The sequence below is a fragment of the Thermobia domestica genome, chromosome 11, assembly GCF_964235325.1.
Source record: "Thermobia domestica chromosome 11, izTheDome1.hap1.1, whole genome shotgun sequence".
Classification (NCBI taxonomy): domain Eukaryota; kingdom Metazoa; phylum Arthropoda; class Insecta; order Zygentoma; family Lepismatidae; genus Thermobia; species Thermobia domestica.
Window position 1 is genome coordinate 263,913,520 of NC_137464.1, and position 25,569 is coordinate 263,939,088.

Below are 25,569 nucleotides of genomic sequence, written 5' to 3' on the forward strand. Positions count from 1 at the left end.
GATTCACCATTCCAAATTTGCAAATCAAAGATTTTGCCAACTTTCAGAAAATTATTTTTTATTTCTTAGCATGACCTTTCAGGAAAACTATTTCAGTTGTAGATGTATACCAGCATATCGTTAAGTAATATGACTAAGTAATGAATATTTTTGTTTAGTGGGGTAGCAGTCAAAGAAAGGAACATCAAAACTGCCCAGATTCACCCAAACTTACCCTATATATATATATATATATATATATATATATATATATATATATATATATATATATATATAGATAGATAGATAGATAGATAGATAGATAGATACAGCGTTTCAAAACAACCCCGACAACGTTTGGGAGGTGATTCCTGACACCAAGATAAGACAAAAATTATAGACCAACCTGGGTGCACAAATGCTTCCTTTCGGAGTTATAGGCTCCCGAAACCTTGAAAAAACGAACTTTAAAGACCCATAGCTTCAATACTATGGGACTTACCGTAGTCGGGTCAAGACTTCACTTAGGAACTAATATGTGCGCTATCCAAAAATACATGTTTCAGAATCCTAAGGTAATCACGCAACAATTTTTGTAGAGGGAGTTTGGCTACGGGCATATAACTTGAAATACTCAAAAACTACCTCTATAAAAATTGTTGAAAACATGAAACAAGTGAACTTTAAAAGTTCATAGCTCCATTGCTATGAGACCTTTCCTAGTCGAGTTAAGACATCACAGAGGAACTGGTATGTGAACTATCCAAATATCCATGTTTAAGAATGGTCCGGTACTTGCACACCAATTTTTAGAAAGGTAGGTGGAGCGTGATCAAGTACTTCAAAACAGCCTCTCTAAAAATGATTATGCAAGTACCGGAGGTTCTGAAAGACGGATATTTGGATAGTTCACATACTAGTACCTCAGTGATGTCTTGACTCGACTGCGATCGGTCCTATAGTAGCGAAACTATGAACCTTTAAAGTTAACTTTTTCACGTTTTGGGCCCCATGTAACTACGGAACTATGCACTTCCGATCCATATAAACTTTCTTTCTTATTTTGATGTGACAAATTTGTGTAACACCCTATATAATATATTGGGTCGATGCAAAAGTTCGTGCGGTTCTTATATTTCATATTTTATTTGCTGTTCTGTTAATTCAAATACAAATACAACATAGACATAACATTAACATATTCTACGAGTGTAACAATACATTGCATACATTTTACTGTCACTGACATTAACTCACAATCACTGAGTGATGTATTTACCTCCCTTATCGATGTCCTTCTGCCAACGTTCAGGTAGCAGTTCAATGCCTCACCTGTAGAACTGTTTTTGTTTTGACTGAAAGAAATCTGTTAGCTATTGGCTATGGGAAGCTTTTTGCGCTGTTCTTTTAGCAATTGCTTCATTTCCGTACACTGCACAAATTGTTCTCGCAGCTTCTGCTGCACTGGATCCTCGGCTAAACTCGAAGAGTAAAATGTGACGGAAATGATCACTTTTCTCAACTTGACATTCCATATTAGTTTGTCTGAAAAATATACAATAATACGTTCATAATCAAGAAAACCTGTGTTTCACAACACACAAACTTCAAACTACAGTAAAACAACGGAATAACGATAAACAATCGCTTTACGCCGCATTGTTGCCAACCCAGAAGAAAACCACACGAACTTATGCATCGACCCAGTATATATATATATATATATATATATATATATATATATATTGCAGGAACTGTACAAAATCTGTTACAAAAACAAATACTAAGATTGTATTAGATGACATTTCTTTTCTCTTTCAGAAGTGTGTGGCAAACAAAATGACTCGAGGGAGCAGATGCTACAGAAATACAAGCAACAGATGGAAGGATTAACAGAACAATTGAAGAGCGCGAACTACGAGAAGAACCGCCATTTGCATGAGAAGTTAAAGAATATGGTTGAGAACGAAGGAGAGCTAAGCACCGTGAAAAAGTACGCCTTCATAATCCCAAAGAGGACAGGTATAATGTATGAGAGGGACAAAACAGCCTGCTTTGAGAATTCAACGAGGTGATAAATCACATTGTACACGGTTACAGGTCACTTTGTACAATATAAAACACTAAAGGAATATTACACACTGTTATAAGACACTTCGTACAACACCGTAAGATACGGAACTTGGTGTTATACACAGTCACTGGCGTTTGCAGGATTTCATCAAGTGCTCCATCTCGTATCCTTTCAGAACACGGACTTTATTTTTGTTTTGTATATACAGGGTGGAAAATTTATCTGGAGCATCTGCTATAACGGAGAAGAGGAAGAAAAACGAAACTATGCATGAAGCAACTATAACGACGGAGACATTTTTAGACATATTAAACAGAAACACCGAGTGAACAGTATTGCCAACCCAATATAAAGTTAAATATTTCCTCAAATGGCATTACGTCAGATTATTACCAATTTCAAATTAACATGTCAAACAAAAACTTAAAATACCATATTTATTATTCACTGTTGCAAACTAAGGATGTTATAGTATCACAAACATCTAAACTTTGGAAGCCTCTGTCACACACACAACACAATGGAGATGGACAGGATAATGCAGACCGAAAGTAACTTAGCGTTGGATACCATGATCATAGTATGACGTGTTTCGAATGAATAGGAAGGAAGTTACTAGGGCTTGAAAATTTGAATTTTTTAAAGGCTTTATTTCGAAAAAAATGCTTAGCTAAGTATCATGTCTAATTATTTGAGTGGTTTGGAATGGGCGTACAAATTATTTTAGCGTTTACAGCACTTCGATGTCTCAAACCGTTCCGGAGATATGATAAACATTGATAAAGTTCGTAACACTGCTAAAAAATTGCATATTTGTGGGAAACATTTAAAGTGACTGTTCTTTTCCTTTTCTTTTATAGGATTACAGAAATAGTTTTTAGTAGCAGTAATTACAATCAGTTCTCACAATTACATGATTTAAGCAGTGTTGGGAACTTCAGCAATGGTTATCATATCTCCAGAACGGTTTGAGACATCGAAGTGCTATAAACGGAAAAATAATTAGTATGTCCATTGCAAATCATCAAGTAACCAGATTTGATACTTAGCTAAGCATTTTTTTCGAAATAAAGCCTTTAAAAAGTTCAAATTTTCAGGTCCTAGTAACTTGGTTCCTATTCATTCGTAACAAATCATACTATGATCACGGTATGCAACGCTAATTTAAAAATGAAATGAAATCTTTAAGTTTAACGTCCCACGATTATGCCGGTTAGGCTAAAGAAGACGGTGATAATGAGAAATGAGTGAAATGGTGGAATGAAGAAAGTGGGAGGAAACGGGAGAACCCCGAGAAAACCCACTAGCACGGTGTTTGTCCACCACAAAGTCCACACGGCGCGAGCTGGGATCGAACCAGGGACCCCAAGCACCGGAGGTGAACACTGTACCATTGAGTCACCGCGCCCCCACAACGCTAATTTACTTTCCATCTGCGTTATCCTGTCCATCTCTGTTGTGCTGTATGTGTGATAAGGGCTTCCAAAATTTGGATGTTTGTGATACTATAACATCCTTAGTTAGCAACAGTAAAAATAAATATGGTATTTTAAGCTTTTGTTTGACATGTTAATCTGGAATTTGTAATAATGTGATGTAGTGCCATTTGAGAAAATATCTAACTTTATATTGGGTTGGCAACACTGTTCATTCGGTGTTTCTGTTTAATATGTCTAAAGATGTCCCCCTCGTTATAGTTGCTTCGTGCATAGTTTCGTTTTTCTTCCTCTATTAGTTTCTCCATTATAGCAGATGCTCAAGATAAATTGCCCTGTCTATCTTACTATAGTAAGTATTTATTTTCCTTAATATTTCGCTCAATGGAGTTAAAACCCCGACATCATCCCTTGCGTACGCTATTGTCTATATCAGCGTTTCCCAACCTTTTTCAACTTGCGGCACACTACGGGTGTTACTTGGATTCTCGCGGCACACTTATATATATATTATTATTTGTAAATATAAAACAGAGTGGCATTTTTCTGTGATTATTGATCTCCTTCTTAAGAGAAGAAAGTTCTATCAGTGGTTTTTCCCCGTGGTAAATCATTATGCTTATTTTTCATTCTAATTTTAAAATAGAAAACAGTTGCAATGAAATATTGGACTCAGGTTCTTCAAAATTACGCTTTCTTTTTTTAAAAACTGTATCCAACCTTTTACTAAGAAGGAAGATCACTAAATAATAAACGAACAAACAAATCTCCTTTACATTTAAAACACAAATGTAGGTAATTTGTCGAAAGGATTGAATGATATTTTAAATTTTCAAGTTACGAAATAGTCAGCAATAATAAAGAAGCAATAATGGTCATAACAATGATAACCATTTTTTTCAACATTAGAAATGTTCAGAACAGTAACCCGGTATGAAACTTAAAATTGTAGTTTCACAGTAGAGGTTCATAGTAATGTGAAATACAAATATACATTTTTCCCTAGGTTTTGTAATTTGATTGCTATAAAATTAATGATTTTGTTTCGATTCCTCGCGGCACACCAGCGGCCCATTCACGGCACACTGGTTGGGAAACGCTGGTCTATATTATGAGATACTTAGTACAATACCCTAAGACAATAAACAGGAAACATTATACAGGATGATGAGACATTTCGTACAATATCCTAAAATAATCGTCCTGATGGACAATTGTACACTACACCACGGTGTATTATAAGAAACATGTCCAATAATCTATAACACAACTACTGGTTGATGATACTTGGGATTTTATCCCAGACAGTCACGTCCATCGGAGATCAGAACACGCGTTAGCCGTTTGACCACAAACGAAGTAATATTATTATTAATAAGAATAATTATATACATGGGATATTAGAATTCAAAAGTAGGTTTATCTGGACACGTTAATGCTACCATGCATGGCATCGACAACGTTAAGATTGCCAAGGAAAAAAATTTAACTTTAGACTACTCATAGTGTTAATGAATAAGTGAATGAATAAATAAATAAATAAAATAAACGAAGGACATTAAACTCAAAGATTTCATTTTTACTTGTATTTTACTTGTAATACCCAGGCCATAGTCAGTTTGTTTCCACTTCTGTTAGCGTTCTTAATTGTTTTCCTGTTTAAAACGATTTTGCTCTGCCTGGAATTTCGCTAATATAGAAATAATTAGAACCGTTTTATTTTTATTATTTTCCTTTTCTGTAGAAGCAGTGAAAACTACCTGGTTGAGCTGGAGTCTATTTTGAAGGAGCGAGCCTCACGGATAAGCGTGTTAAACCGCGCCATTGAGAAGCTGGAGAATACATTGAAAATAAGTGAACAAAAGAGTGAAGCCTTAGAGCAGTTAGTTGCTGAAAAAGAGCAACAGTTGGAGAATCTCACCACGCAAATGCAGAAGAGCATTCAAGAAGTCAGAGAGGTGAGATTTGTTTCTTTGTGTAGCAGGTCTTAACGTTACTCTTAACGTTACGGCACAGAGGCTATGTGAGTCGGGAGCGATATTGCTTTTTTTTTCTTCTTTTTTTTCTTTTTTTTTCTTTTTTTTCTTTTTTTTTTTTTTAAGGATCATCGTAAAGAGGTTTGAAAATTCAGGGTAATTACAAGTGAATGTAATACAGGACCCACCCAACAAAGAAACCATTCTTTGCAGTGCAGCAATGAATAGGAAAGCTCTCAAAGTTTATATTCCAGGGGGGGGGGATCAGTGTTGCTCGAAAATGGAGAGCAACCAGTGGACCAAATGTTAAAACGGCGTACCAATGCTACGTGTCAATGACTTTTTGTTATCATCATTTTTTTTTGTTTTTTGTTTAGGAAGAAATCATGCAACTAGTAGAATTTGTATGTTTTTATCAGTATCCTCTACTGTACAGACTTTTTTCTTTTCTTTTCTAATGCTTCCTTGAGTCAATGCTACTAATATCTCTAGTTAAAAGTCACTAGTTCGACTTCTTAACATTAACCCCGAAAACACCGACAAATATATGTCATATTGACACACTTTATAATATTGTTTTTTCTTCTATTATTTTTGGATCAAAAGATCCAATATATTTCAGACAAAAATTTTCTTGTAGGCCTTATATCTGAAGAACTACATATATTCTAGCCAAACCAAAACTTTACTTAACTTAAACAGCACGGCTTTAAGGCTAAGGAAGTTGAAGTTATTCACAAAAGCACATTCCATGTTGATAGGATTGTTTTTTTCATAGTCTTATTTCGTAAATACCCCTTCATTAAAGTTAAAGAGAGGTAAAATGGATAAAGAATGGGACGGAATATAACGTACTGAATGTTGAATCAGTAATCAGTAGTACTCGGATATCTATCACCTAAACACTTGGAAAATATACATTTATTTATACCCTTTAAAACTTGCACAGGATGTCCGGAAATATAACCTAAATAACAAGGGTGTCCTTGGGACTGTAGGAGTAGGGGAATGGGACTGCAAATGCCCTGCCCCGCTGAGTTCTATATAAACATTCTCGCTCTCAGGCAAATGTTGTGATGATAATACTGCGAAATCCCACTCAACTCACTATTATCGTACTTGATTTTAGACATCTTGAAACTATACTCAGTGATGCCAGGGTCTATGACAAAAATACCTCGAAATAATGTCAAATGTGCCTCATACTCGAGAAATATCCGTATGCTCAGTGTAAATGGGAAAACAGTGATTGGCGTTACGCCAGATCGAGTACTTTAAACTTTCACACTGTACAGTATTCCGTCAAAACTTGTTACACAAGACCAGATATTTCTAAGAAAGAAGTTCAAAATATCCTCTTTCTCAATACTGGCAAATATATGTTTGAGCAATAAGTGAAACTCGCCCAAAATGTGACCAAAAAACACTGCCCCAAGTATGACAAACTAAAATATGGTTGAAGTATGCATTTGTATGGCCAATTGGTCCAAATATGACTTAAAATATGGTTGAAGCATGCATTTGTGTGGCCAATTGGCCCAAATATGACCTAAACTAAACTATAGGTGAAGTATGCACTTGTATGGCCAATTGACCCAAATATGACCTAAATTAAAATATGGTTGAAGTATGCATTTATGGCCAAATGACCCAAATATGACCTAAACTAAAATATGATTGAGGTATGCATTTGTATGGCCAAAAATATGACCTAAACTAAAATATGATTGAAGTATGCATTTGTATGGTCAATTGCCCAAAATATGATCTAAACTAAAATATAATTGAAGTATGCATTTGTATGGCCAATTGCCCAAAATATGACCTAAACTAAAATATGGTTGAAGTATGCATTTATGGCCAAATGATCCAAATATGACCTAAACTAAAATATGATTGAAGTATGCATTTGTATGGCCAAAAATATGATCTAAACTAAAATATGATTGAAGTGTGCATTTGTATGGCCAATTGCCCAAAATATGACCTTAACTAAAATATAATTGAAGTATGCATTTGTATGGCCAATTGCCCAAAATATGATCTAAACTAAAATATGATTGATGTATGCATTTGTATGGCCAATTGACCCAAATATGATCTAAACTAAAATATGGTTGAAGTATGCATTTTCGTGGCCAAGAAAAACCTATTGTCGTGTTCAATTGAGGGAGAAGTTCCTGGTTCGATTCCAGATCGCGCCAAGTGGACTTTGTGGTGGACAAACAGTGTGTGCGTGGGTTTTCTCGGGTTTCTCCCGTTTCCTCTCACTTTATTATATCCACCAATGCTTTCATTTCTCATCATTACCTTCTCCTTTAGCCTAGCGGGTATAATCGTCCGACGTAAAACTGAAAGATTATATAGGGCAGAAACGCCTCATAAATGAGAATAATTAATTAGACATGTAAGAATATGTCAGAATAAAACTATGACTTCGTAGAAATCTGAGCTGTAATAATCAGTGATTATTGCTTTAGTGGAATCAAACGTTAAACATAACATTTTTTAAAGGAAAATATTACATAAATATTGGTTCAGATTTATTTTAAATCGACTATATCATTAGTTTGGGCCATTCTTCTATATCACACTATGTAAATACTGTCTAGAATGGTTCAAATAAGTCAACTCTGTCACAGGTTCAACTGAAATAGTAAATAATAATCAGTCTTCGCCATGAGTTAATGTGACAAATTAAACTAATTGTGAACTGAAAAGAATGACAGCATTTTTACAAAATTTAGTTTACAATTAAAAATTCTGTTTTATTTTCAAGGAAAATGATTAAGATTAGAGCACAGATATACCTGTCGTGGGCTCATAGTATTCTTAAAGAACACAAAAATGATGCAGCAGAAATGTCTCATCTTGTGATTTAATACGACACATGTCTTGGCTCGTTTATTCTATAAGGAAAACACGCAAGTGAAACATAGTGGTACTAATTTTTGGCTAAATTTTAATAGGATAAATCAAAATTATGTTGAAACCTGAAAAAGTTAACAATTGTAAATTAGCAAATCACCACTTAGAGTTTGGAGTGATTACAATAATGTTAGAGGACAGATAATCTTCTTGTTAGTTTGAAGTTTTATAAGTTATATAAATTAACCAAGAAAGTTCTGTTGCTTTTTGTTGAGGTCTGTGTTCCATTGGCCCTCACACCGTGAGTTCAACACGAATGGAGATAATGCGAAGGTCAGTTGTTGGTGTGGGTATATGCAACATACTATCTGGTTGTGGCAATTCAGTTACACCGTGAACGTGCGTAAAGACAGAGTGAACATGGGACCTCCACAGAGCGTCATAAGGACGTGTATGCTTTACGAGTTCAAACTGGGGTCAAACGCCGCTGCAGCGGGGCGGAATATATGCCAGGCTTTTGGTGAAAGCGTCGTCACTAGGCGGACAGTGCAGCGGTTGTTTAACAAGCTTAAGGACGGTGACGAAACACTCGAAGACGCACCGTATGCCGGGAGAACAATACATGTACAAGATGAAGATTTTCAGGCAGCAATTGAGGCGAACACTGGCCAGATATGTGAGGAAGTGGAACTACAATTCAGTGTGGAGAAACCATTCAGCAGTACCTCTATCAACTTGGGAAGTACTACATGTTGGGTCGATGGGTTCCACATGATTTGACTCCGGGCCAGAAGGCAACACGAGCAGACACTTGTGTTTCTTTGTTGTCTCGTCTGAGGAAGGAGCCATTTCTGGACAGGGTGTTGACATATAGTGAGAAGTGGGTCCTGCACGAAGCTCCACGACGCCGTTATCATTGGTTAGCATCCTATGCACACGGTTCCAAAACAGCTGAAACCAGCACTGCACCAGAAGATGCTCCTGTGTGTTTGGTGGACTGCTCACGGTATCGTGCATCGGGAACTGCCACCAGCTGGTCAGAGCATCAATGCAACTGTGTACTGTCCGCAGTTGAGCCGTATTCAAGAAAAACTCAAAACTCTGGAACAAGCACTTCTGAATCGCAAAGGGGTCCTCCTGTTACAGAACAACGCTAAGCCCACGTGGGTAGGATAACGCGTGACACCATTCTACGCCTTGGATGGGAAACACTATTGCATCCGCCATATTCCCCGGCCATTGCACCTGTTTCATTCCTTGGACAATCACTTTAGAGGACGCCAGTTCAAATCCTTAGTAGAAGTGTAAAATCCACTTGATACCTTCTTCGCTTCACGGCCCACCAAGTTCTACTGCGATGGAATCCATGACCTTCCAGAACGTTGGCAGAAGGTCGTCGATGCTGATGGTACTATTTTTGATCTTCCAGCAGTGGCGACTATTGTAAGTGTTGCAGCGTTGCACAACGACCAAAGTATTACAAGAAAAAATCTTATTAGCAGTAAAGAACAGAAAAAATTACTTTCTAATACTCCCATATATATACTTTAAATCATATTTTTTTTACTTCTATAGTTGTTCATTCCGTTAATCCATTTTAAAAAGCGAAAATCAAACCGTCACAGAGACTCTAATTTATATTGCGTTGCAGCGAGCATACAACGACCAGATTTCTACAGCCCAGCAATTGGAGCGAATGTTAAGTCTCCTTTCTCCTATCTCAGAAGTTAAAGGGTCTGGTAGTTGCAGTGCTTCTGCAACACGGCACGGTTTTCAGTGAGCGAGAAGGTTTTTCGCACTAAATAAGATTTCTGAACTTGATTTCACTACCAATTAACATGTGGAATTTATTTTTATGCATTCATATTTTTAAATTACGGGTCTATACTGAGCAAACCAATACAATAACAATTTTAAAAAAAGTGATTGCAGAATTACAAAGTAAGAAAGAAAATATGTAGCATAGCAGAAAACGAAAGTAGACCCTCATTTACAAGTTGTTTCTTATCCTATACAGATAATCAAGGCGTTTTGTACAGTAATTTGTAAACCAAATATTAATAAGTGATAAGTCAATATGTAGAATCACCCCTCTGTGGATCATATTTTAGTATATATATATTTCTTATATAAAATAAGTGTATTTTATACTCTTGATAACTTTCCATATAAAACTGTATGATGGGAAACGCCACATTGAATTTGAGACTAATTAACAATGCTCAGGGGCGCAGCCACGAGGGAGATCCACCTGGTCCGGAACTCCCAAAAATTTCGAAACTCGACTAACATTTGTAGACTTTCTTAACGAACTATATTTGTTTAACAGAGAAATGATCGATATAGGCTAAATACTTTATTTTACGCCTCATCATGTACTTTTTGTTTTCTTAAAAAAATAATCGTTCTATCATTTTTTTTTTTTTTTTTTTTTTGAATATAGGTAACAGTAATTAAGAATTACTTATCGTCTTTTCGGGTGCAGAATAAGACAGGTTTTATATTACATAGACGTATTGGACCCCCAAATACTTTAGACCCCTCCCAGCAAACATTTCTGGTTGTAAAACTAACAATACTATTTGTTTTGACGTTCTTCGACATTTGGCTTCTGTTAGGTATACATGCTGATCCTACATCTGGTGGGTTTTAAAGTTTGTTTTCCAAAACATATGACATTAATAAGCATTTTTTCGCCACGTGTGCATTGTGCATTGCTTACAATCAAGACGGATGATTTGGAACGTAGCTTTTCTTTTACGTATGTGTGTGTGTGTGTATTGGTGTATATGTAACTTTCGCAATTCATATACCTCTCTTGTATCAACTGTTTTGGTTTTCAGTTATTAGATTTACTTGCATTGTGTGTGCTCTAATTCTGTAAATAACCTACAAATTCTGAATGAATTCTATACCATGACTTCTGTAAATAACTCCCCTTCCCCCCCCCCCAAAAAAAAAAAAAAAAAAAACAATTTGCCCAGCTCTTCACTGAGGAAAAGCTTGTAATTAAGGCTTAGACAAAACAAGCAAAAGGAAATTCAGGAGAGTATTCGAAAAAAAAAAAAAAAATCCGGCTTAAATTTACAAGACATCTTATGGCAACAATGTTGTTTGCACTAGATATATTTTCATAATTTATTTTAAATTTTCCTAGATAAACTGTGAATAAAGCGTGTTCGATTTACATTTTTCATAACACTAATTTCTGACAAGAACTGTTTTCAGTCTACGCTGCAGAGGAATTTGGATCACTCTCAGGGATTAAGTTTGCTAGATTGAATTGTTCGCAATAATAATAATAATAATAATAAACTCTTTAGTGAATCTACAATGTTCTGAAATTAATATTAACTGTACCTATGGCGTCAGCAAAAGGAAAAAGGCATTTTTTCCACATCGAAAAGGATTGACACTTTCAATGTCCCAAGAAAGGTTATCGCCATTGGTTATACTTTCCATGGAAAAAGACCTGATAATGGGAATACCAGAGTTCAACCAGCATGTATTAGGCAGATTTGCTCCAATCAAAGAAAGGAGAATGGACTTACTAATTAAATAAGATGACTAATGGGATAAAATGTTCTGCATTATTTTTTTATTTTTTAAAGATATAATTTTATTTAATTTCACATATTACATAGTATTTGCAACTAGAGTTATGCTGATTAGTTAATGAGCCCAGTTTATATATTCTGGCTCCGATTGTTCGTACTGCAACACCCGAAACCACACTCCACCGGCCGCCACTGTCTTCCAGGTACGTCTTAGGTGACATATCAATGTTCGAAGGTGGTGGGTGAAAAGGCAAGAGAACTTTCTTGATTGCCTTTATATATAAAAATAACGCAGAAGAAGAAACATTATTATAAAGTGTCTTATAAAACATAGATATTTGTCGGTATTTCTGGGGTGAACATTAAGAAGTGGAATTATTTGTTTTTAACAAGAAATGTTAATAACATTGATTCAAGGATGTAACGATTATATGTAAGTGTTGTCTAGGACAATAGTCTGGTTCATAAGATATTGATTTCTTTGGTGACCATCTGGCCATACCAACACATTTACGCAATTAAATAGTGAACAGACAGATATTTATGCTGTTAAAATATAAGTAGTGTGCAAGCCATTTGCATCAGATGTAAGTTTGATTTGCTAACGCAGAAATAATAAACATTAAGGAAAATATAAACAATTAATTAAGTAAGTAATATTAATTCCTTCAAGTAATTATTTACATAGGTTTTGTGGTTGCTAAGATTAGTTTTAGGTAACTGGGAGCATAAATATATCGTCTTAAGGAGACGGTAAAATAGACGAAAAAAAAAAAAAGACTGTAGAATTGGAGCATATTGATAAAATATATGTAGTACTACTAGCAGCATATAAAATACCCCGATTCCCGGTAGGGGCACTCGGTCGAAAAAGTGTAAAACGCTTTTACAGGCCAGCTACCCTGAATGAGGTTTTCTTCATTCACACCAGGCAAATGCCGGGGTGGAACCTAACTTATAGGTCTCAGGTCGCTTCCTTCCTTACCTTTCTCCGGATAGTGTGCTCGTCGAGGGACGTCATCCCTCAAACGTGACGGGCTAAATGAGCTTAGATGCCGAAAGCCCAGAAATCTAAATCATAAAATCCTAATAATCCTAAAGTACACCGCATGTTAAAGATGACACGAAATCATTAAAATGTAGTGTCGGTACTTTCTTTTATTATTTATATCTAACCTATTACGTCATTAAATAGTAGTTCAGCTTGATAAAATGTTTGCACTTCATTACCAAGAATACTCTTCTCTTTATCTGAACAGAAAATTTTGAAGAAAGAAGAGGAGTTTTCTGCCCTAATGACAGAAGAGAAATCTAAATATTTATCCTTAGAACAAGAAGTGAAGGAACTAGAGACGAACAACGAACTGAAAGACAAACAAATTGGACAGCTGACAGAGGAGCTGAACCAGCTGCAGGAGAAGTTGTCTGATTCTCAGATAGAATGTCGGGGTAAGGCATTTAGTATTTTAGTGTTGCTTCTATTTGGTCTAGGAATTAATTCGTGCGGTTGGTACGCACACATTGAAGCTGTAGTACAAACACAAAATACATAAATACCTTAAGAAAAATATTGTCCATCGCTAGCCACCACTTTCGCCCATCTGTCAGGCAATGTACGGATTCCGTGGCGAAAGAAGTCCTCATCCTTGGAAGCGATCCAGTCAGAGACCCATGTTTCGATATCTTCTGAAGAAGTATACCGCTGTCCAATCAAATCGTTGTTCATGCAATCGATCAAGTAGTAGTCCGAAGGAGCAACGTCTGGTGAATACGGCGGGTGGGGTAAAACTTCCCATCCGACATTTTCTAAATAGGTTTTGACCGGTTTTGCGACATGTGGGCGAGCGTTATCATGTTGAACAATAAGTTTATCATGTCTGTTCTCCCATTCTGGTCGTGTTCTGGCCAGAGCTTGCTTCAAACGCATTAATTGTCGTCGATAACGTTCTCCATTCATAGTTTCACCCGGTTGCAGCAGCTCATAGTACACCACACCTTTCATATCCCACCATATGCACAGCATAACCTTTGCACAGTGAATATCTCGTTTTGGTTGTGATGGACCTGGTTCACCTGGTTTCACCCAGGCCTTTTTTCGTTTAGGGTTCTCGTAATGGATCCACTTCTCATCACCCGTAATAATTCGATGCAGAAACTCCTTTCTGCTCTGTCGTTGAAGCAGCAATTCGCAAATGGTTTTTCGTCTTTCAACGTCTCTGTCTTTCAATTCATGTGGAACCCAATGTGACATCTTTTGAATCATTCCCATGGCTTTCAAGCGTTCGGAGACTGTTGTTTGATCAACGCCTAATGCTGCTGCAAGTTGTTCCTGCATTTGACACGAATCCTGCTCGAGCAATGCTGTCAATTCTTCGTCTTGAAATTTTTTTGGCTGTCCAGCTCGCTCTTGGTCTGCCAAGCCGAAATCACCACTTCTAAACCGTGCAAACCACTTCTGACACGTTCGCTCAGCTAGAGCATGGTCACCATACACTTCCACCAAAATACGATGACTTTCAGTCGCACTTTTCTGCATGTTAAAGTAATGCAGCAGGACACCCCGCAAAAACACTTTATCAGGCACAAATTGCGCTATGTTCACTTAACTACAAACTGGTGTTGTTGACGCTTTAATCCACTGCCTTATACTACGAACGATACGCGATGACAGGGGTTTGCAACACATGTGTGGATACACGGAACTGTGGGACGCTCCGTTCGTTGCGCCATCTCTTGTCCACCCGCACGAATTAATTCCTAGACCAAATATATATATGCATGATATATATATTAGGGTATTCCCTAATTTCACATGTCTGAAATTTCAACCTCTGACTCTCTCATATTGTTCCTTTCTGCGAAAAACAATTTTTCTGTGAAATTTGAGTGAAATTGATTAACATTTAGAGGTGGCTCAAGAAATTTAAAGTTTATTGCACAGTCTGCCGCAGAGCACAATGCAAGTTGTACAACATGACATGCTATCGCGTCATTTCATCATATGTAAATCAATGATAAATAATAATATTAAATATTAACAAAAATAATAGATATCATAAATTAATAAACTTATAGATATGTTAATTTATAAATATAATGATAGGTATCCTTATCTATAGGGCAAGGCGGTTATGTCTGTCTGCGTGTGCGCCCAAAAATTAATAACTATAACCACGGAAAATTAATAACTATAATAAAAAAAAAAAAGTTTATGACGTCTATCACATTGTTTGGAGGGTAACCGAAAAGCAGCGACACTATCATGGCTGTGTCTATAGCCTACACTCTCAATCTTCCAAGTTTAAATATTCAGCTATTGTAAGAAGTGCGTAGTAGGTGTCTGGCGTATTTTAATTAAGACTTTTGTAGTAGTTTTGTAGTTTAGATTTTTTACTGACAACACTTCTTGTAAATATTGATCACAGTTTGATAATGGCATACCAGGAAACTTACTCTTATGACTGTAATAAAACAGATATATATATATATATATATATATATATATATATATATATATATATATATCTGATATGGGCATAGTTTTCTTTTCTCTTGAAAATGCATTTCTACTTGATCGATGCACTTATTTGTACGTTTCTCCAACTTCTTCCTGGTCTGCAGAAAAGAGTTTTATTATTATTATTATTATTATTATTATTATTATTATTATTATTATTATTATTATTATTATTATTATTATTCCCTGTAACGTGGGTTCCTGTCACCACGGCATGGCGCGTCCTCAGGTTGCGGATCGAGGAGAAGGCCTCTAGATATAGAGGTTAGCTGCGAATATACTGAATAAGCAGTCGCGGACAGCCGACTAGGAGTGGTCCTCCAGCTTGGGGGTTTGGGTAGGGCTAACAACCTCATCCTGCAAAAAAAGCACTTGTTCAGAAATAATCACAAAAGCCTCGGACAAGGACTGATAGCTTGGCACGACCTCAGGAAAAGAAAATGGACATGAGATTTGGAACATGGAATATTATGAGTCTCTATAGGGCAGGCGCGTTAAAATCCGTAACGAGTGAGTTAGAGAAATACAGGATGGACGTAGTAGGAGTTCAGGAAGTTGGGTGGGAAGGAAATGGATCTGAGAATTCCGGAAATTTTACGTTCTTTTACGGGGAAGGAAATAAAAATCACCAGTTAGGAACAGGGTTTTTCGTTCATAAACGAATATTACCAGCAATTAAACGGGTTGAATTTGTCACTGACAGACTTTCTTTTATTACTCTTAAGGGACGGTGGTGTGATATTATTGTTTTAAATGTACATGCCCCAACTGAAGATAAGGATGACGATATAAAAGACAATTTTTACGAAGAAGTGGAACGGATATTTGACCAACTCCCGCGATACCATATGAAAATTCTATTAGGGGATTTTAATGCGAAGGTAGGACGAGAGGATATTTTCAAACCGATTATAGGGAACGAAAGTCTGCATAAGGAAAGTAACGACAACGGTGTTAGACTCGTGAATTTTGCAACATCCAAAAACCTAATCGTGAAGAGTACAAAATTCCCACATCGCGACATTCATAAATACACTTGGACATCACCAGACGGGAAAACACATAATCAAATTGATCACGTTTTAGTAGATAGAAGAAGGCAATCTAGCATAATTGATGTCCGGTCGTTTAGAGGGGCTGATTGTGACACTGACCACTTCCTGGTAGCAGCGATAATACGAGAGAGATTATCGTTGAATAAAGGTAATATTCATTGTCCGAGAACGGAGAGATTCAATTTAAAGAAATTAGAAGAGAGCCAGGTAAGAGAGAAATACCAGATTGAAGTTTCGAATAGATTCTCGGCTTTAGAAGATTCGGAGTGCACTAGTGTTGAGGATACCTGGATTGAAATTAGAGATAGCATTAAAATTTCAGCAAAAGAAAAAATGGGACATGCGGAAATACGTAGGAACAAACCATGGTTCGACCAGGAATGCATAAAAGTAGCAGAGAAGAGAAAACAGGCAATATTACGCTGGCTACAAAATCCGAATGAAATAACTACACAAAATTTCGCAGATATCAGGTGGGAAACTTCCAAACTTTTAGAACAAAGAAACGCGATTTTCTGAAAGCTAAAATTAAGGAACTTGAAGATAATAGTAAAAATAAAAACATCCGGGACATGTATAAGGGAATCAACGAATTTAAGAAAGGCTATCAACCTCGTGCTTATATATTAAAGAAATCTGACGGTACAGTTCTCACTGACACGGATAGCCTCTTAAATAGATGGAAAGATTTCTTTGACGATTTGCTTAACACGCAACCAAAAACTAGTGTGCGTGGAGAAAAGGAGATACACACCTCAGAACCGTATATTCCAGAACCCAACCGAATAGAAGTAGAAACCGCTATAAAGAAATTAAAGAAACACAAATCTCTGGGTGTAGATGAAATTCCGGCTGAGTTAATTCTAGCTGGAGGCGAAAAATTGTGGAACAAGATACACAAACTCATTCTCCTTATCTGGAACAAAGAAGAATTGCCACAAGAGTGGAAAGAATCAATCATTGTTCCAATTCACAAGAAAGGCGACAAAACTGACTGTAATAATTATCGAAGCATTTCTCTTCTGTCAACATCCTATAAAATCCTTTCAAATATTCTATTAGCAAGACTGACCCCATACGCAGATGAAATTATTGGAGATTATCAATGCGAATTTAGACGGAATCGATCAACTATCGACCAAATATTTACCATTCGCCAAATACTCGAAAAAAAGTGGGAATACAATACCCCGGTACATCAACTATTTATTGATTTTAGAAAGGCGTACGACTCGGTTAGGAGAGAAATATTATACAACGTTCTTACAGAACTTGGAATACCGATAAAGCTAATTAGATTAATTAAGATATGTTTAAATGAATCCCAAAGTAAAATTCGGGTAGGAAAATTTTTGTCCATGTGCTTTCACGTCGAAAATGGCCTGAAACAAGGAGATGCGTTGTCGCCATTATTATTTAACTTCGTTCTGGAATACGCTATAAGGAAAATCAAAGATAGCAACCAGGGCCTACAATTGAACGGTATTCACCAGATTATGGCATATGCTGATTATGTAAATTTAATAGGTGATGATAGGAGAACAATAGAAAGAAATGCAGAGATCTTATTATACGCTTGCAGGGACATGAATTTAGAAGTAAATGCAGATAAAACTAAATACATGGAAGTACGTCGGGACCGGAATACAGCAAATTATGGATGCGTTAAAATATTAAATAATACTTTTGATAAAGTGGATAGTTTCAAATATCTAGGATCAATATTAACAGAGGAAAATCATATTCACGAAGAAATTAAATGTTGACTAAAAGCAGGGAATTCGTGTTACTATTCGGTTCAAAATCTCTTGTCGTCGCGAATTGTGTCGAGGAATTTGAAGCTTAAAATATACAAAACAGTAATCATGCCTGTTGTTTTGTATGGCTGCGAAACATGGTCCCTTACTCTGAGGGAAGAACATAGACTGAAAGTATTTGAGAATAAGATCCTGAGACGAATATTCGGACCCAAGAGGAACGGGAATGAGGAATGGCGGAAACTTCATAACGAGGAACTACATAATTTATATGGTTTACCCAACATTGTTAGTGTCGTCAAGTCTAGGAGGCTTAGGTGGGCGGGTCATGTAGCTAGAATGGAAGAAAGTAGAAACGCTTTCAAAGTCTTGACTGGAAGACCAATCGGAAAACGACCATTAGGAAGACCTAGGCGCAGATGGGAGGACAATATTAAGATGGATCTCGCAGAGATAGGAATACAAAGTAGAAACTGGATGCAGTTAGCTAAGGATAGAAGTCAGTGGAGAGCTTTTGTGAACGCGGCATTGAACCTCCGGGTTCCATAGGCCATAGAGTTAGTTAGTTAGTTAGTTATTATTATTATTATTATTATTATTATTATTATTATTATTATTATTATTATTATTATTATTATTATTATTATGTTGCGAAGCTTCTTTGTCTCGGCGACCCTAAAGTATTAAGACAACTTGTTTTGAAAAGTTAGTATGCATGCTATCTAGCGGCTGACATCAGAACTTCATAACCCATGCTTCATGTAAGAAGTGACTAGGTTTTCGCCTTGTTATCCCCGTCATGGATAAGCAGAGGTGGCAGTTACATTTTGTATTAACCTTTAAACGCCGGCCATGGATTTTGACCAAATCATATACTCTCACGTTAGGGGCACTGGTGACCCTTCTAATGATCCCAGAGTCATGATTCGTACATCGTTGTAAAGCTTATGGATCACAAATTCCAACGAGGTAACACATGTGCAATTCCCGCGTTATTCGAGAAGAAGATGAAGAAGAAAGAAAAATCTGGAAAAAATATAAAAAATAGAATTTGGAGGCCATGGCAATCCTTACAATCAGCCTACACTAACAAAATAAAGCTCATGTGTAAGCAACACACTTATAATAATAATATGCAAAAATGATAGCCATTGCTGCAGTACAAAGCAAGATAAAAATTCAGAACCAAATTCCTAATAAAAAACATGTATATTATTTTCGAAGAGCGGTTGCAGATTTTCATGGGTAGGGGAAGGTGGGGGTAAAAGAAAGTGGTTGACAAAACTGCTTCTATTTAGTTATTCGAATTGGCCGCCGGGAAAGTAACATTTGTTGTTTTCCACTTGTCAACAATGACCCAGACTCCAATAAAGGCAACTTTGTTGGTATTTTTAGAAATGAAGGGTGAAGGGGTGAATTTGGGGGGAGGTAAATCACGTAACGTTTTTGTTCCTACAAGCAATTATTATGAGTATGTATGTATGTGTGTGTACACGAAAACAGAATTATTGTGTTATACTGAACAGAAAAGAATAATGAATTAGTTTTATATTGTAAAAAATAAAAAGATGCGTAAAAAAACGATTCATTGAATTTCACATTAGCCCCCCCCCCCTCCTTACCATAGTATCACGTTATGTGCACACCATTTTCTTCAGTATTGTCCGTAGAACAAACCACAACAAGAATTATGATTTTACTTGAATTTAGTGAAAAGGTATCTTATCTTATATGAAACCGTCCAGAAAGTAAATGTAAAAAAAAAAAAAAAAAAAAAAAAAAAAAAAAAGTTCAAATTTGCCCCTCCCCAATACCATACACAAAACCAACAAGTACTTTTTGCAGGCTATTAGTGTGTAGTGGACTACTTCATTGTTTCGCATACCAATTTTTATGACTGTAACTCAAGGGGGAGGTGGGATGCCTCCCAATATAATTTATGAAAACAAATAATGAAATTTACCCTCTCCCTTCTCCACCGTAGTACCCTTCACATACATAAAATACTTATCTTTGGAAAGCTTCATCTTCCACGAACACGTTGATACCAAAATTATTTTCGTGCCTTAATTAGGGGCAGAGCTCTGAAGGTTTAAAACCATGACGCAGGGGTGGGTCAATAGGTGTTTAAAGGTTTAAGCTTTTTGTATTTCCGCTCTAATTATATATATATATAATTTTCTACATCACCCATGTAGAAGTAAATACTTTAAAGTTCATGTTGATTACTTTTATTTCAGCGAAGCTTAATGCAGAACAGGAGAAATGCAAACAGATAATTGAAGAAGTGGAGAGTCAGTGTGAACTGCGAATGAATAAGAACTTGGAGGAAAGCGCGAAAATCCAGGAGACGTTGCGAGCGAAGATTCTTTCTCTAGAAAAAGATATTCTGGAACTGGAAAAAGAACGATCAGATCTAAAGTCGCAGGTGATGCACGAGAGAGCACGAGCTGATGATGAGATTAATGCAGTGATTCAAAAATTCAGAGCCAAAGAGGTAAGAGATATGGTATATTTTTATGTTAGAGTATCAGTACCATCACCCTTATTAATTCACGATTCTAGCAGCCTAGACCATCATTATCATCAGCCTTATTAATTTACGATTCTGGCAACCTAGACTATCATTATCATCAGCTTTATTAATTCAGCATTGTAGCATTCTAGAGTATCATTATGATCATCCATATTAATTTACCATTGTAGCAACCTAGAGTATCATTACCTACCAGGGCTCTGAACCTTTAACTACATTTTGTCCCCTTTTCTCACTTGTTTTGTGCTTTATTTTGTTACCTGTTCCTCGGTGTGATTGATTGTTGTTTTCCTGTCATTTTCATGTGTGAACCCTTAGATGATGGTCCTTCTTTCATTCTTTTTATTCTTTTGTACATAGGCAAATTGTTTTAGTATATATTGATGTATTCGCTAAAGTCTTTCCACCTTGGCTTTATTTTTCTTTTATTGCTTTTGTAATAAAAAAATGAAATCTGTGCTTTTCTTTTACTATTTCAGATTAAGGATTTTCTTTGATAAAGTCTGAATGCTGCTTGCATCTGTGCGAACTTATAGATAAATATGTCTATTACTTTTTCATGTTTTTAGTTTAATCGTGTTTATGTTTGATGGTGATTGTCCAGAATGTTTTGAATTACTGATGGGACTACCCTTGCTATTATTCACTCACAGTTGTAAATAAAATATTTAACTAATCTATCAAATTGTTCGTAACCTGTTTAATTTTTTTAAAATACAGCAATTATTCAGATAACGTACGCGAACTTTGATAGGCAATTTATGAGCTTTAAAACAAGTAATGACTAGTTATCCTGATCTTATTATATGTCTTATCGTTTAGTAATTGGTGCTAAAATATTTATTGGAAACTCATATCGTCCTTATCGGCGTTTTTCTAAAGAATCTACAACAAACTTATGATATCATATGCCTTCCATCGTTGGGGTATAGAATTATCCAACAAAAACATTTCTTCTAGCAGTAAAAATATATACGAATACCTTGATACTGTGTGGAACAAAAGTTGCATTCTTAAAAATTTGAACTTTTACAGAGCACAGGGTTCCCACATTCTGGAAAATCAGGGAAAGTCATGGAAAGTCAGGGAATTGGAAACATGTCAGGGAAAGTCATGGAAATTATGCATTTCATGTAAAATATCATGGAAAGTCAGGGAACGTAAATGTGCAAGGATGGAGTACTGTATGTAAATGTGGACATGTGAAGAGAAAGGCAATGATACATTATTTCCAGTGATGATAGTGATAGTAGTGTTGCTATTTCATACTGAGGGAATAAGGTAGTCTATGTATGTGTGTGTATACAAATCGAGTGGCAAATCAGTATTACAATAGTGTGTTTTTGGATCATGCAACATCAACAGATCTACTGCAATCTTTTCTCAGCGGACTGTCCCCTCTTCCGCCAAACAACTTGCTGCAGGTGTCAATGGATGGGCCCAATGTTAATCATTGCTTCCTGAAGAACTTGAAAGAAAAACTGAATGAAGATTTCCCAGATGAAAAGAAAAAAAAAAAAAAAAAAAAAAAAATGGACATTGGTGTCTGTGTGGTTTACATGTTATTAATGGTTCAATCAAAAGTGGTATTCAGTCTGCTGGATGGGACTTGCACAGTTTTCTTCGTGACATATACTATTTGTTTTGTGATTCTCCAGCTCGTCGTGCAGATTACATTGCTTCCACTGGTAGCAAGTGCTTCCTTTAAAACACTGTGCAATAAGATGGGTAGAGAACGTAGCGTGTGTGGAACGTGCTTTACTTATTTTTGATGACATAAAGCAGTTTGTACTAACAAATAAAGAGATCAAGAGTAAACCATTTAAAATTGTGGAAGGTACAGGTGATGCTTTGATGAAGTGTAAATTATGTTTCTTCAAGACTGTCTCAGCAGAGTGTGAACCATTTTTAAGAAAATTTCCAGAGTCCTGAGCCATTTGTTTGTTTCCCGTACTCAGAACTTCTAAGTCTTTTAAGGAATCTAATGACTCGTTGTGTCAAACAAAGCAATATGAAATTTGCTGACAGTGCAGTGAAGCTTGTTGCATTAGATTTGACATCCAATGAAAACTTGTTGGAAGTAAGAAAGGTAGACATTAATTTTAAGCCAGAAAAACTACTAAAAGAGTTTAAAGCATCAGATAAAGATAAACTACCTTTCGGGCTTGAGTGTCGAAACTTTTTGCTGGGTACAATCAAGAAGATTGTGGAAAGGAGCCCTCTGAAGTACAAACTGGTACGTGCTCTGTCAACTTTGTATCCCAGTCTACAGAAGAACAATCCAGAACGTGCTCAGACTAGGATGAAATGCATTCTACAAACTCTACATGAGCGTAACAGGATATCTGATCCTATAGCTGAGAAAGCAAAGAGTCAGTTTATGTCTTTCTGTACTGAAATCCAAGGATACCTTGCAGTTGACTTCAGAGAATATGAAGAGAAAATGTGCAGCACTAGGTTAGATGACTTCTTTGCAAAGGTATTGTCCAAGAAACAAGAGTATGCTGATTTGTGGCATATTGTGAGAATATGTTTAATTTTATCTCACGGCAATGCTTCAGTAGAGGGCGGGTTCTCAGTCAATAAGACACTTATTGTAGAACACAAAATAGAAAACTCTCTAGTTGCACAGAGGCGGGTGCATGACACAATTATGTACTATGGAGGTGCAGAATCTGTTCCCATTGATCGAAGAATGCTTGTTTCAATTCGTTTAGCTCGGAGACGCTATGATGAATACGTTCAGCAGAAACGAATCCAGAGTGCAGAGGAAGGTAATGTCAAAGCTGAAAAAAGAAAAGTATGTGCTGAAGTCAAGAAATTAGAAGCAAAGAAGAAACAATTGGAATTATGTTATAAACAAGAACAGGGCGCTCTCGTACAACAAATTCAAGAACTGAAAGCAAAATGTAGTTCTGTTTAAAATGTGTGTAATACATATCTCAGAACTGTCACTGTTAGGATTTTCTTGACTGTATATTTTGTTGTTTTGTCAAGCCAAAAAATGACTAATTTCCAATGTCAAGGTATGTGGTATTGTATCATACATATATAATATTGTTATATACTTAAATATTAAATTTTGTCTAAATTGTTTAATATAATAAATACATAAATGGTAATTAAAGGAGTGTGATGGACGGCTATGGGGATGGAGGAGGGCCTTAAAAAAAAGTGTATGATAGGACTTACCACATATCTTCCCATTGATATTGAAGAATTCGAGTCAGGGAAAACAAGAATTTGAGTCAGAGAAAAGGATCTTCACTTTTCTGTGGGAACCCTAGAGCAGCTGTAAAACTTCTCTTGATTTTGCTCAGATGTTTCTTGAATGGTGCAGATGTAGTATACAGTTGTCAGAATGAGCCTGCTAGAACAAATTTAGAGGACTACGGTGGCAGAATGGCGGAGCATTTACCTCTGGTGTGTGAATTTTTCTCGGGTTCTCCCGTTTTCTCACACTTTCTTCATTCCACCATTTCATTCATTCTCATCAACACCATCTCCTGTGCGGCATAAACGTGGGACGCAAAACAAAAGATTTAATTTCATTTTGTTTTTACTAAAAGAAATTATTTTGTTGGGTAGTTCTGTACCACAACTCATAACAATGGATACCATGTGATATGAACAGCACCAATGAATGTGCTGTAGATGCGTTAATAAAACGCCGCTGAGGAAGATTGGAGTTGTCATTGAAAATTTGGCAATTAGTAAATAATATTAATTATAGTCATGCTTCAGTTTAATTGTTTAATTTGTTATTTAATGCCTGTCATAAAGCTGCAGTGTGGCAACCTCGCATGTTTTGTTTCCGTGTTGCAGTTGGAGCAGTCGCAGCAGATGGAAGAAAGAGTAAGAGCTATCCAGTTAGAGAAGACATCGATTGAACAGCAGCTCAACAACCAACATTCCCTGGTGACGGAACTTCAGAAGCAGAATAGCTTGGTCACCTGTGAAATGGGAGAACTGCAGAGGAAGATTTCTCATCTACACGAGGTTAGAAGAGCAACTATTTCGTATTAGGCCCATATGAAAAACCATTTCTCTAACCGCGTTCGCTCTGTGGATTTTCAGTACTGAAACTGGAAATGGTAAATAGGTACCACTTTCGGTTTCAACAAAAGAATAAGGCAGAGGATAAACTGTATTCTTGGCACTCTGAATCCATACCAAAAAAGCTTTAAAAACAACATGAAGCGACCTCAAAAAAGCACTAAAAAGCAAAAACAATATCAACTGACTTCTAAAAAGTATTAAAAAGCAAAAACATTATAAACTGACTTAAAAAAAAAGCATTACAAAGCAAAAACAATATGAACCGACTTTATAAAAGCATTAAAAAGCAAAAACAATAAATAACCGACTTAAAAAAGCAGTACAAAGCAGAATAAAAGCACAAAATAATTCATCATTATTATATGTAAAATATTTTGAATTCGTGCCAAGCCGAACAGATTAATGCCCAGTATAAAATTATCTCAATAGTAATTTTATGAAACGTTAATTCGTTCAGCTTGGCACGAATTCAAAAAGTTTCGTAGATATAATAAACTTATTGTCTGCTTTTAGTCGCTTTATTATTTTTTTTTTAATTTTTCAGCGTTTTCATTATTTTCTGCTTCTTGGAGATTTTTTGAAGTTGGCCCATATTAAAAAAAAAAAACTTTGTTTTCTGCCTTTTAGCGCATTTTTGAAGTCAGTTTTGCTATTTTTCACTCATTTCGATGAATATTGAAACAGGAAGTTGTAAATTTTTTACCTCTACTCGTTACCATAGAGGGATAGAACCGCAAATGTTTCATAATCTTAGG

The 25,569-nt window shown here is 36.1% G+C and overlaps 1 protein-coding gene across 5 annotated transcripts in view; it reads left to right on the forward strand.

Moving 5' to 3' along the window:
* The window catches only part of LOC145665031 (leucine-rich repeat-containing protein 45-like), a 55,026-nt gene that overhangs the window by 17,663 nt on the left and 11,794 nt on the right, over positions 1-25,569 (forward strand). For 4 of the 5 annotated variants that reach the window (XM_081732248.1, XM_081732247.1, XM_081732249.1 and 1 more), the window contains exons 7-11: positions 1,801-1,972; positions 5,234-5,447; positions 13,150-13,339; positions 20,460-20,716; positions 24,581-24,754. In XM_081732248.1, the coding sequence (XP_081588374.1) occupies positions 1,801-1,972; positions 5,234-5,447; positions 13,150-13,339; positions 20,460-20,716; positions 24,581-24,754 (1,007 nt within the window). The remainder of the gene's footprint in view (positions 1-1,800; positions 1,973-5,233; positions 5,448-13,149; positions 13,340-20,459; positions 20,717-24,580; positions 24,755-25,569) is intronic. The other variant, XM_081732251.1, reaches the window with a different exon arrangement.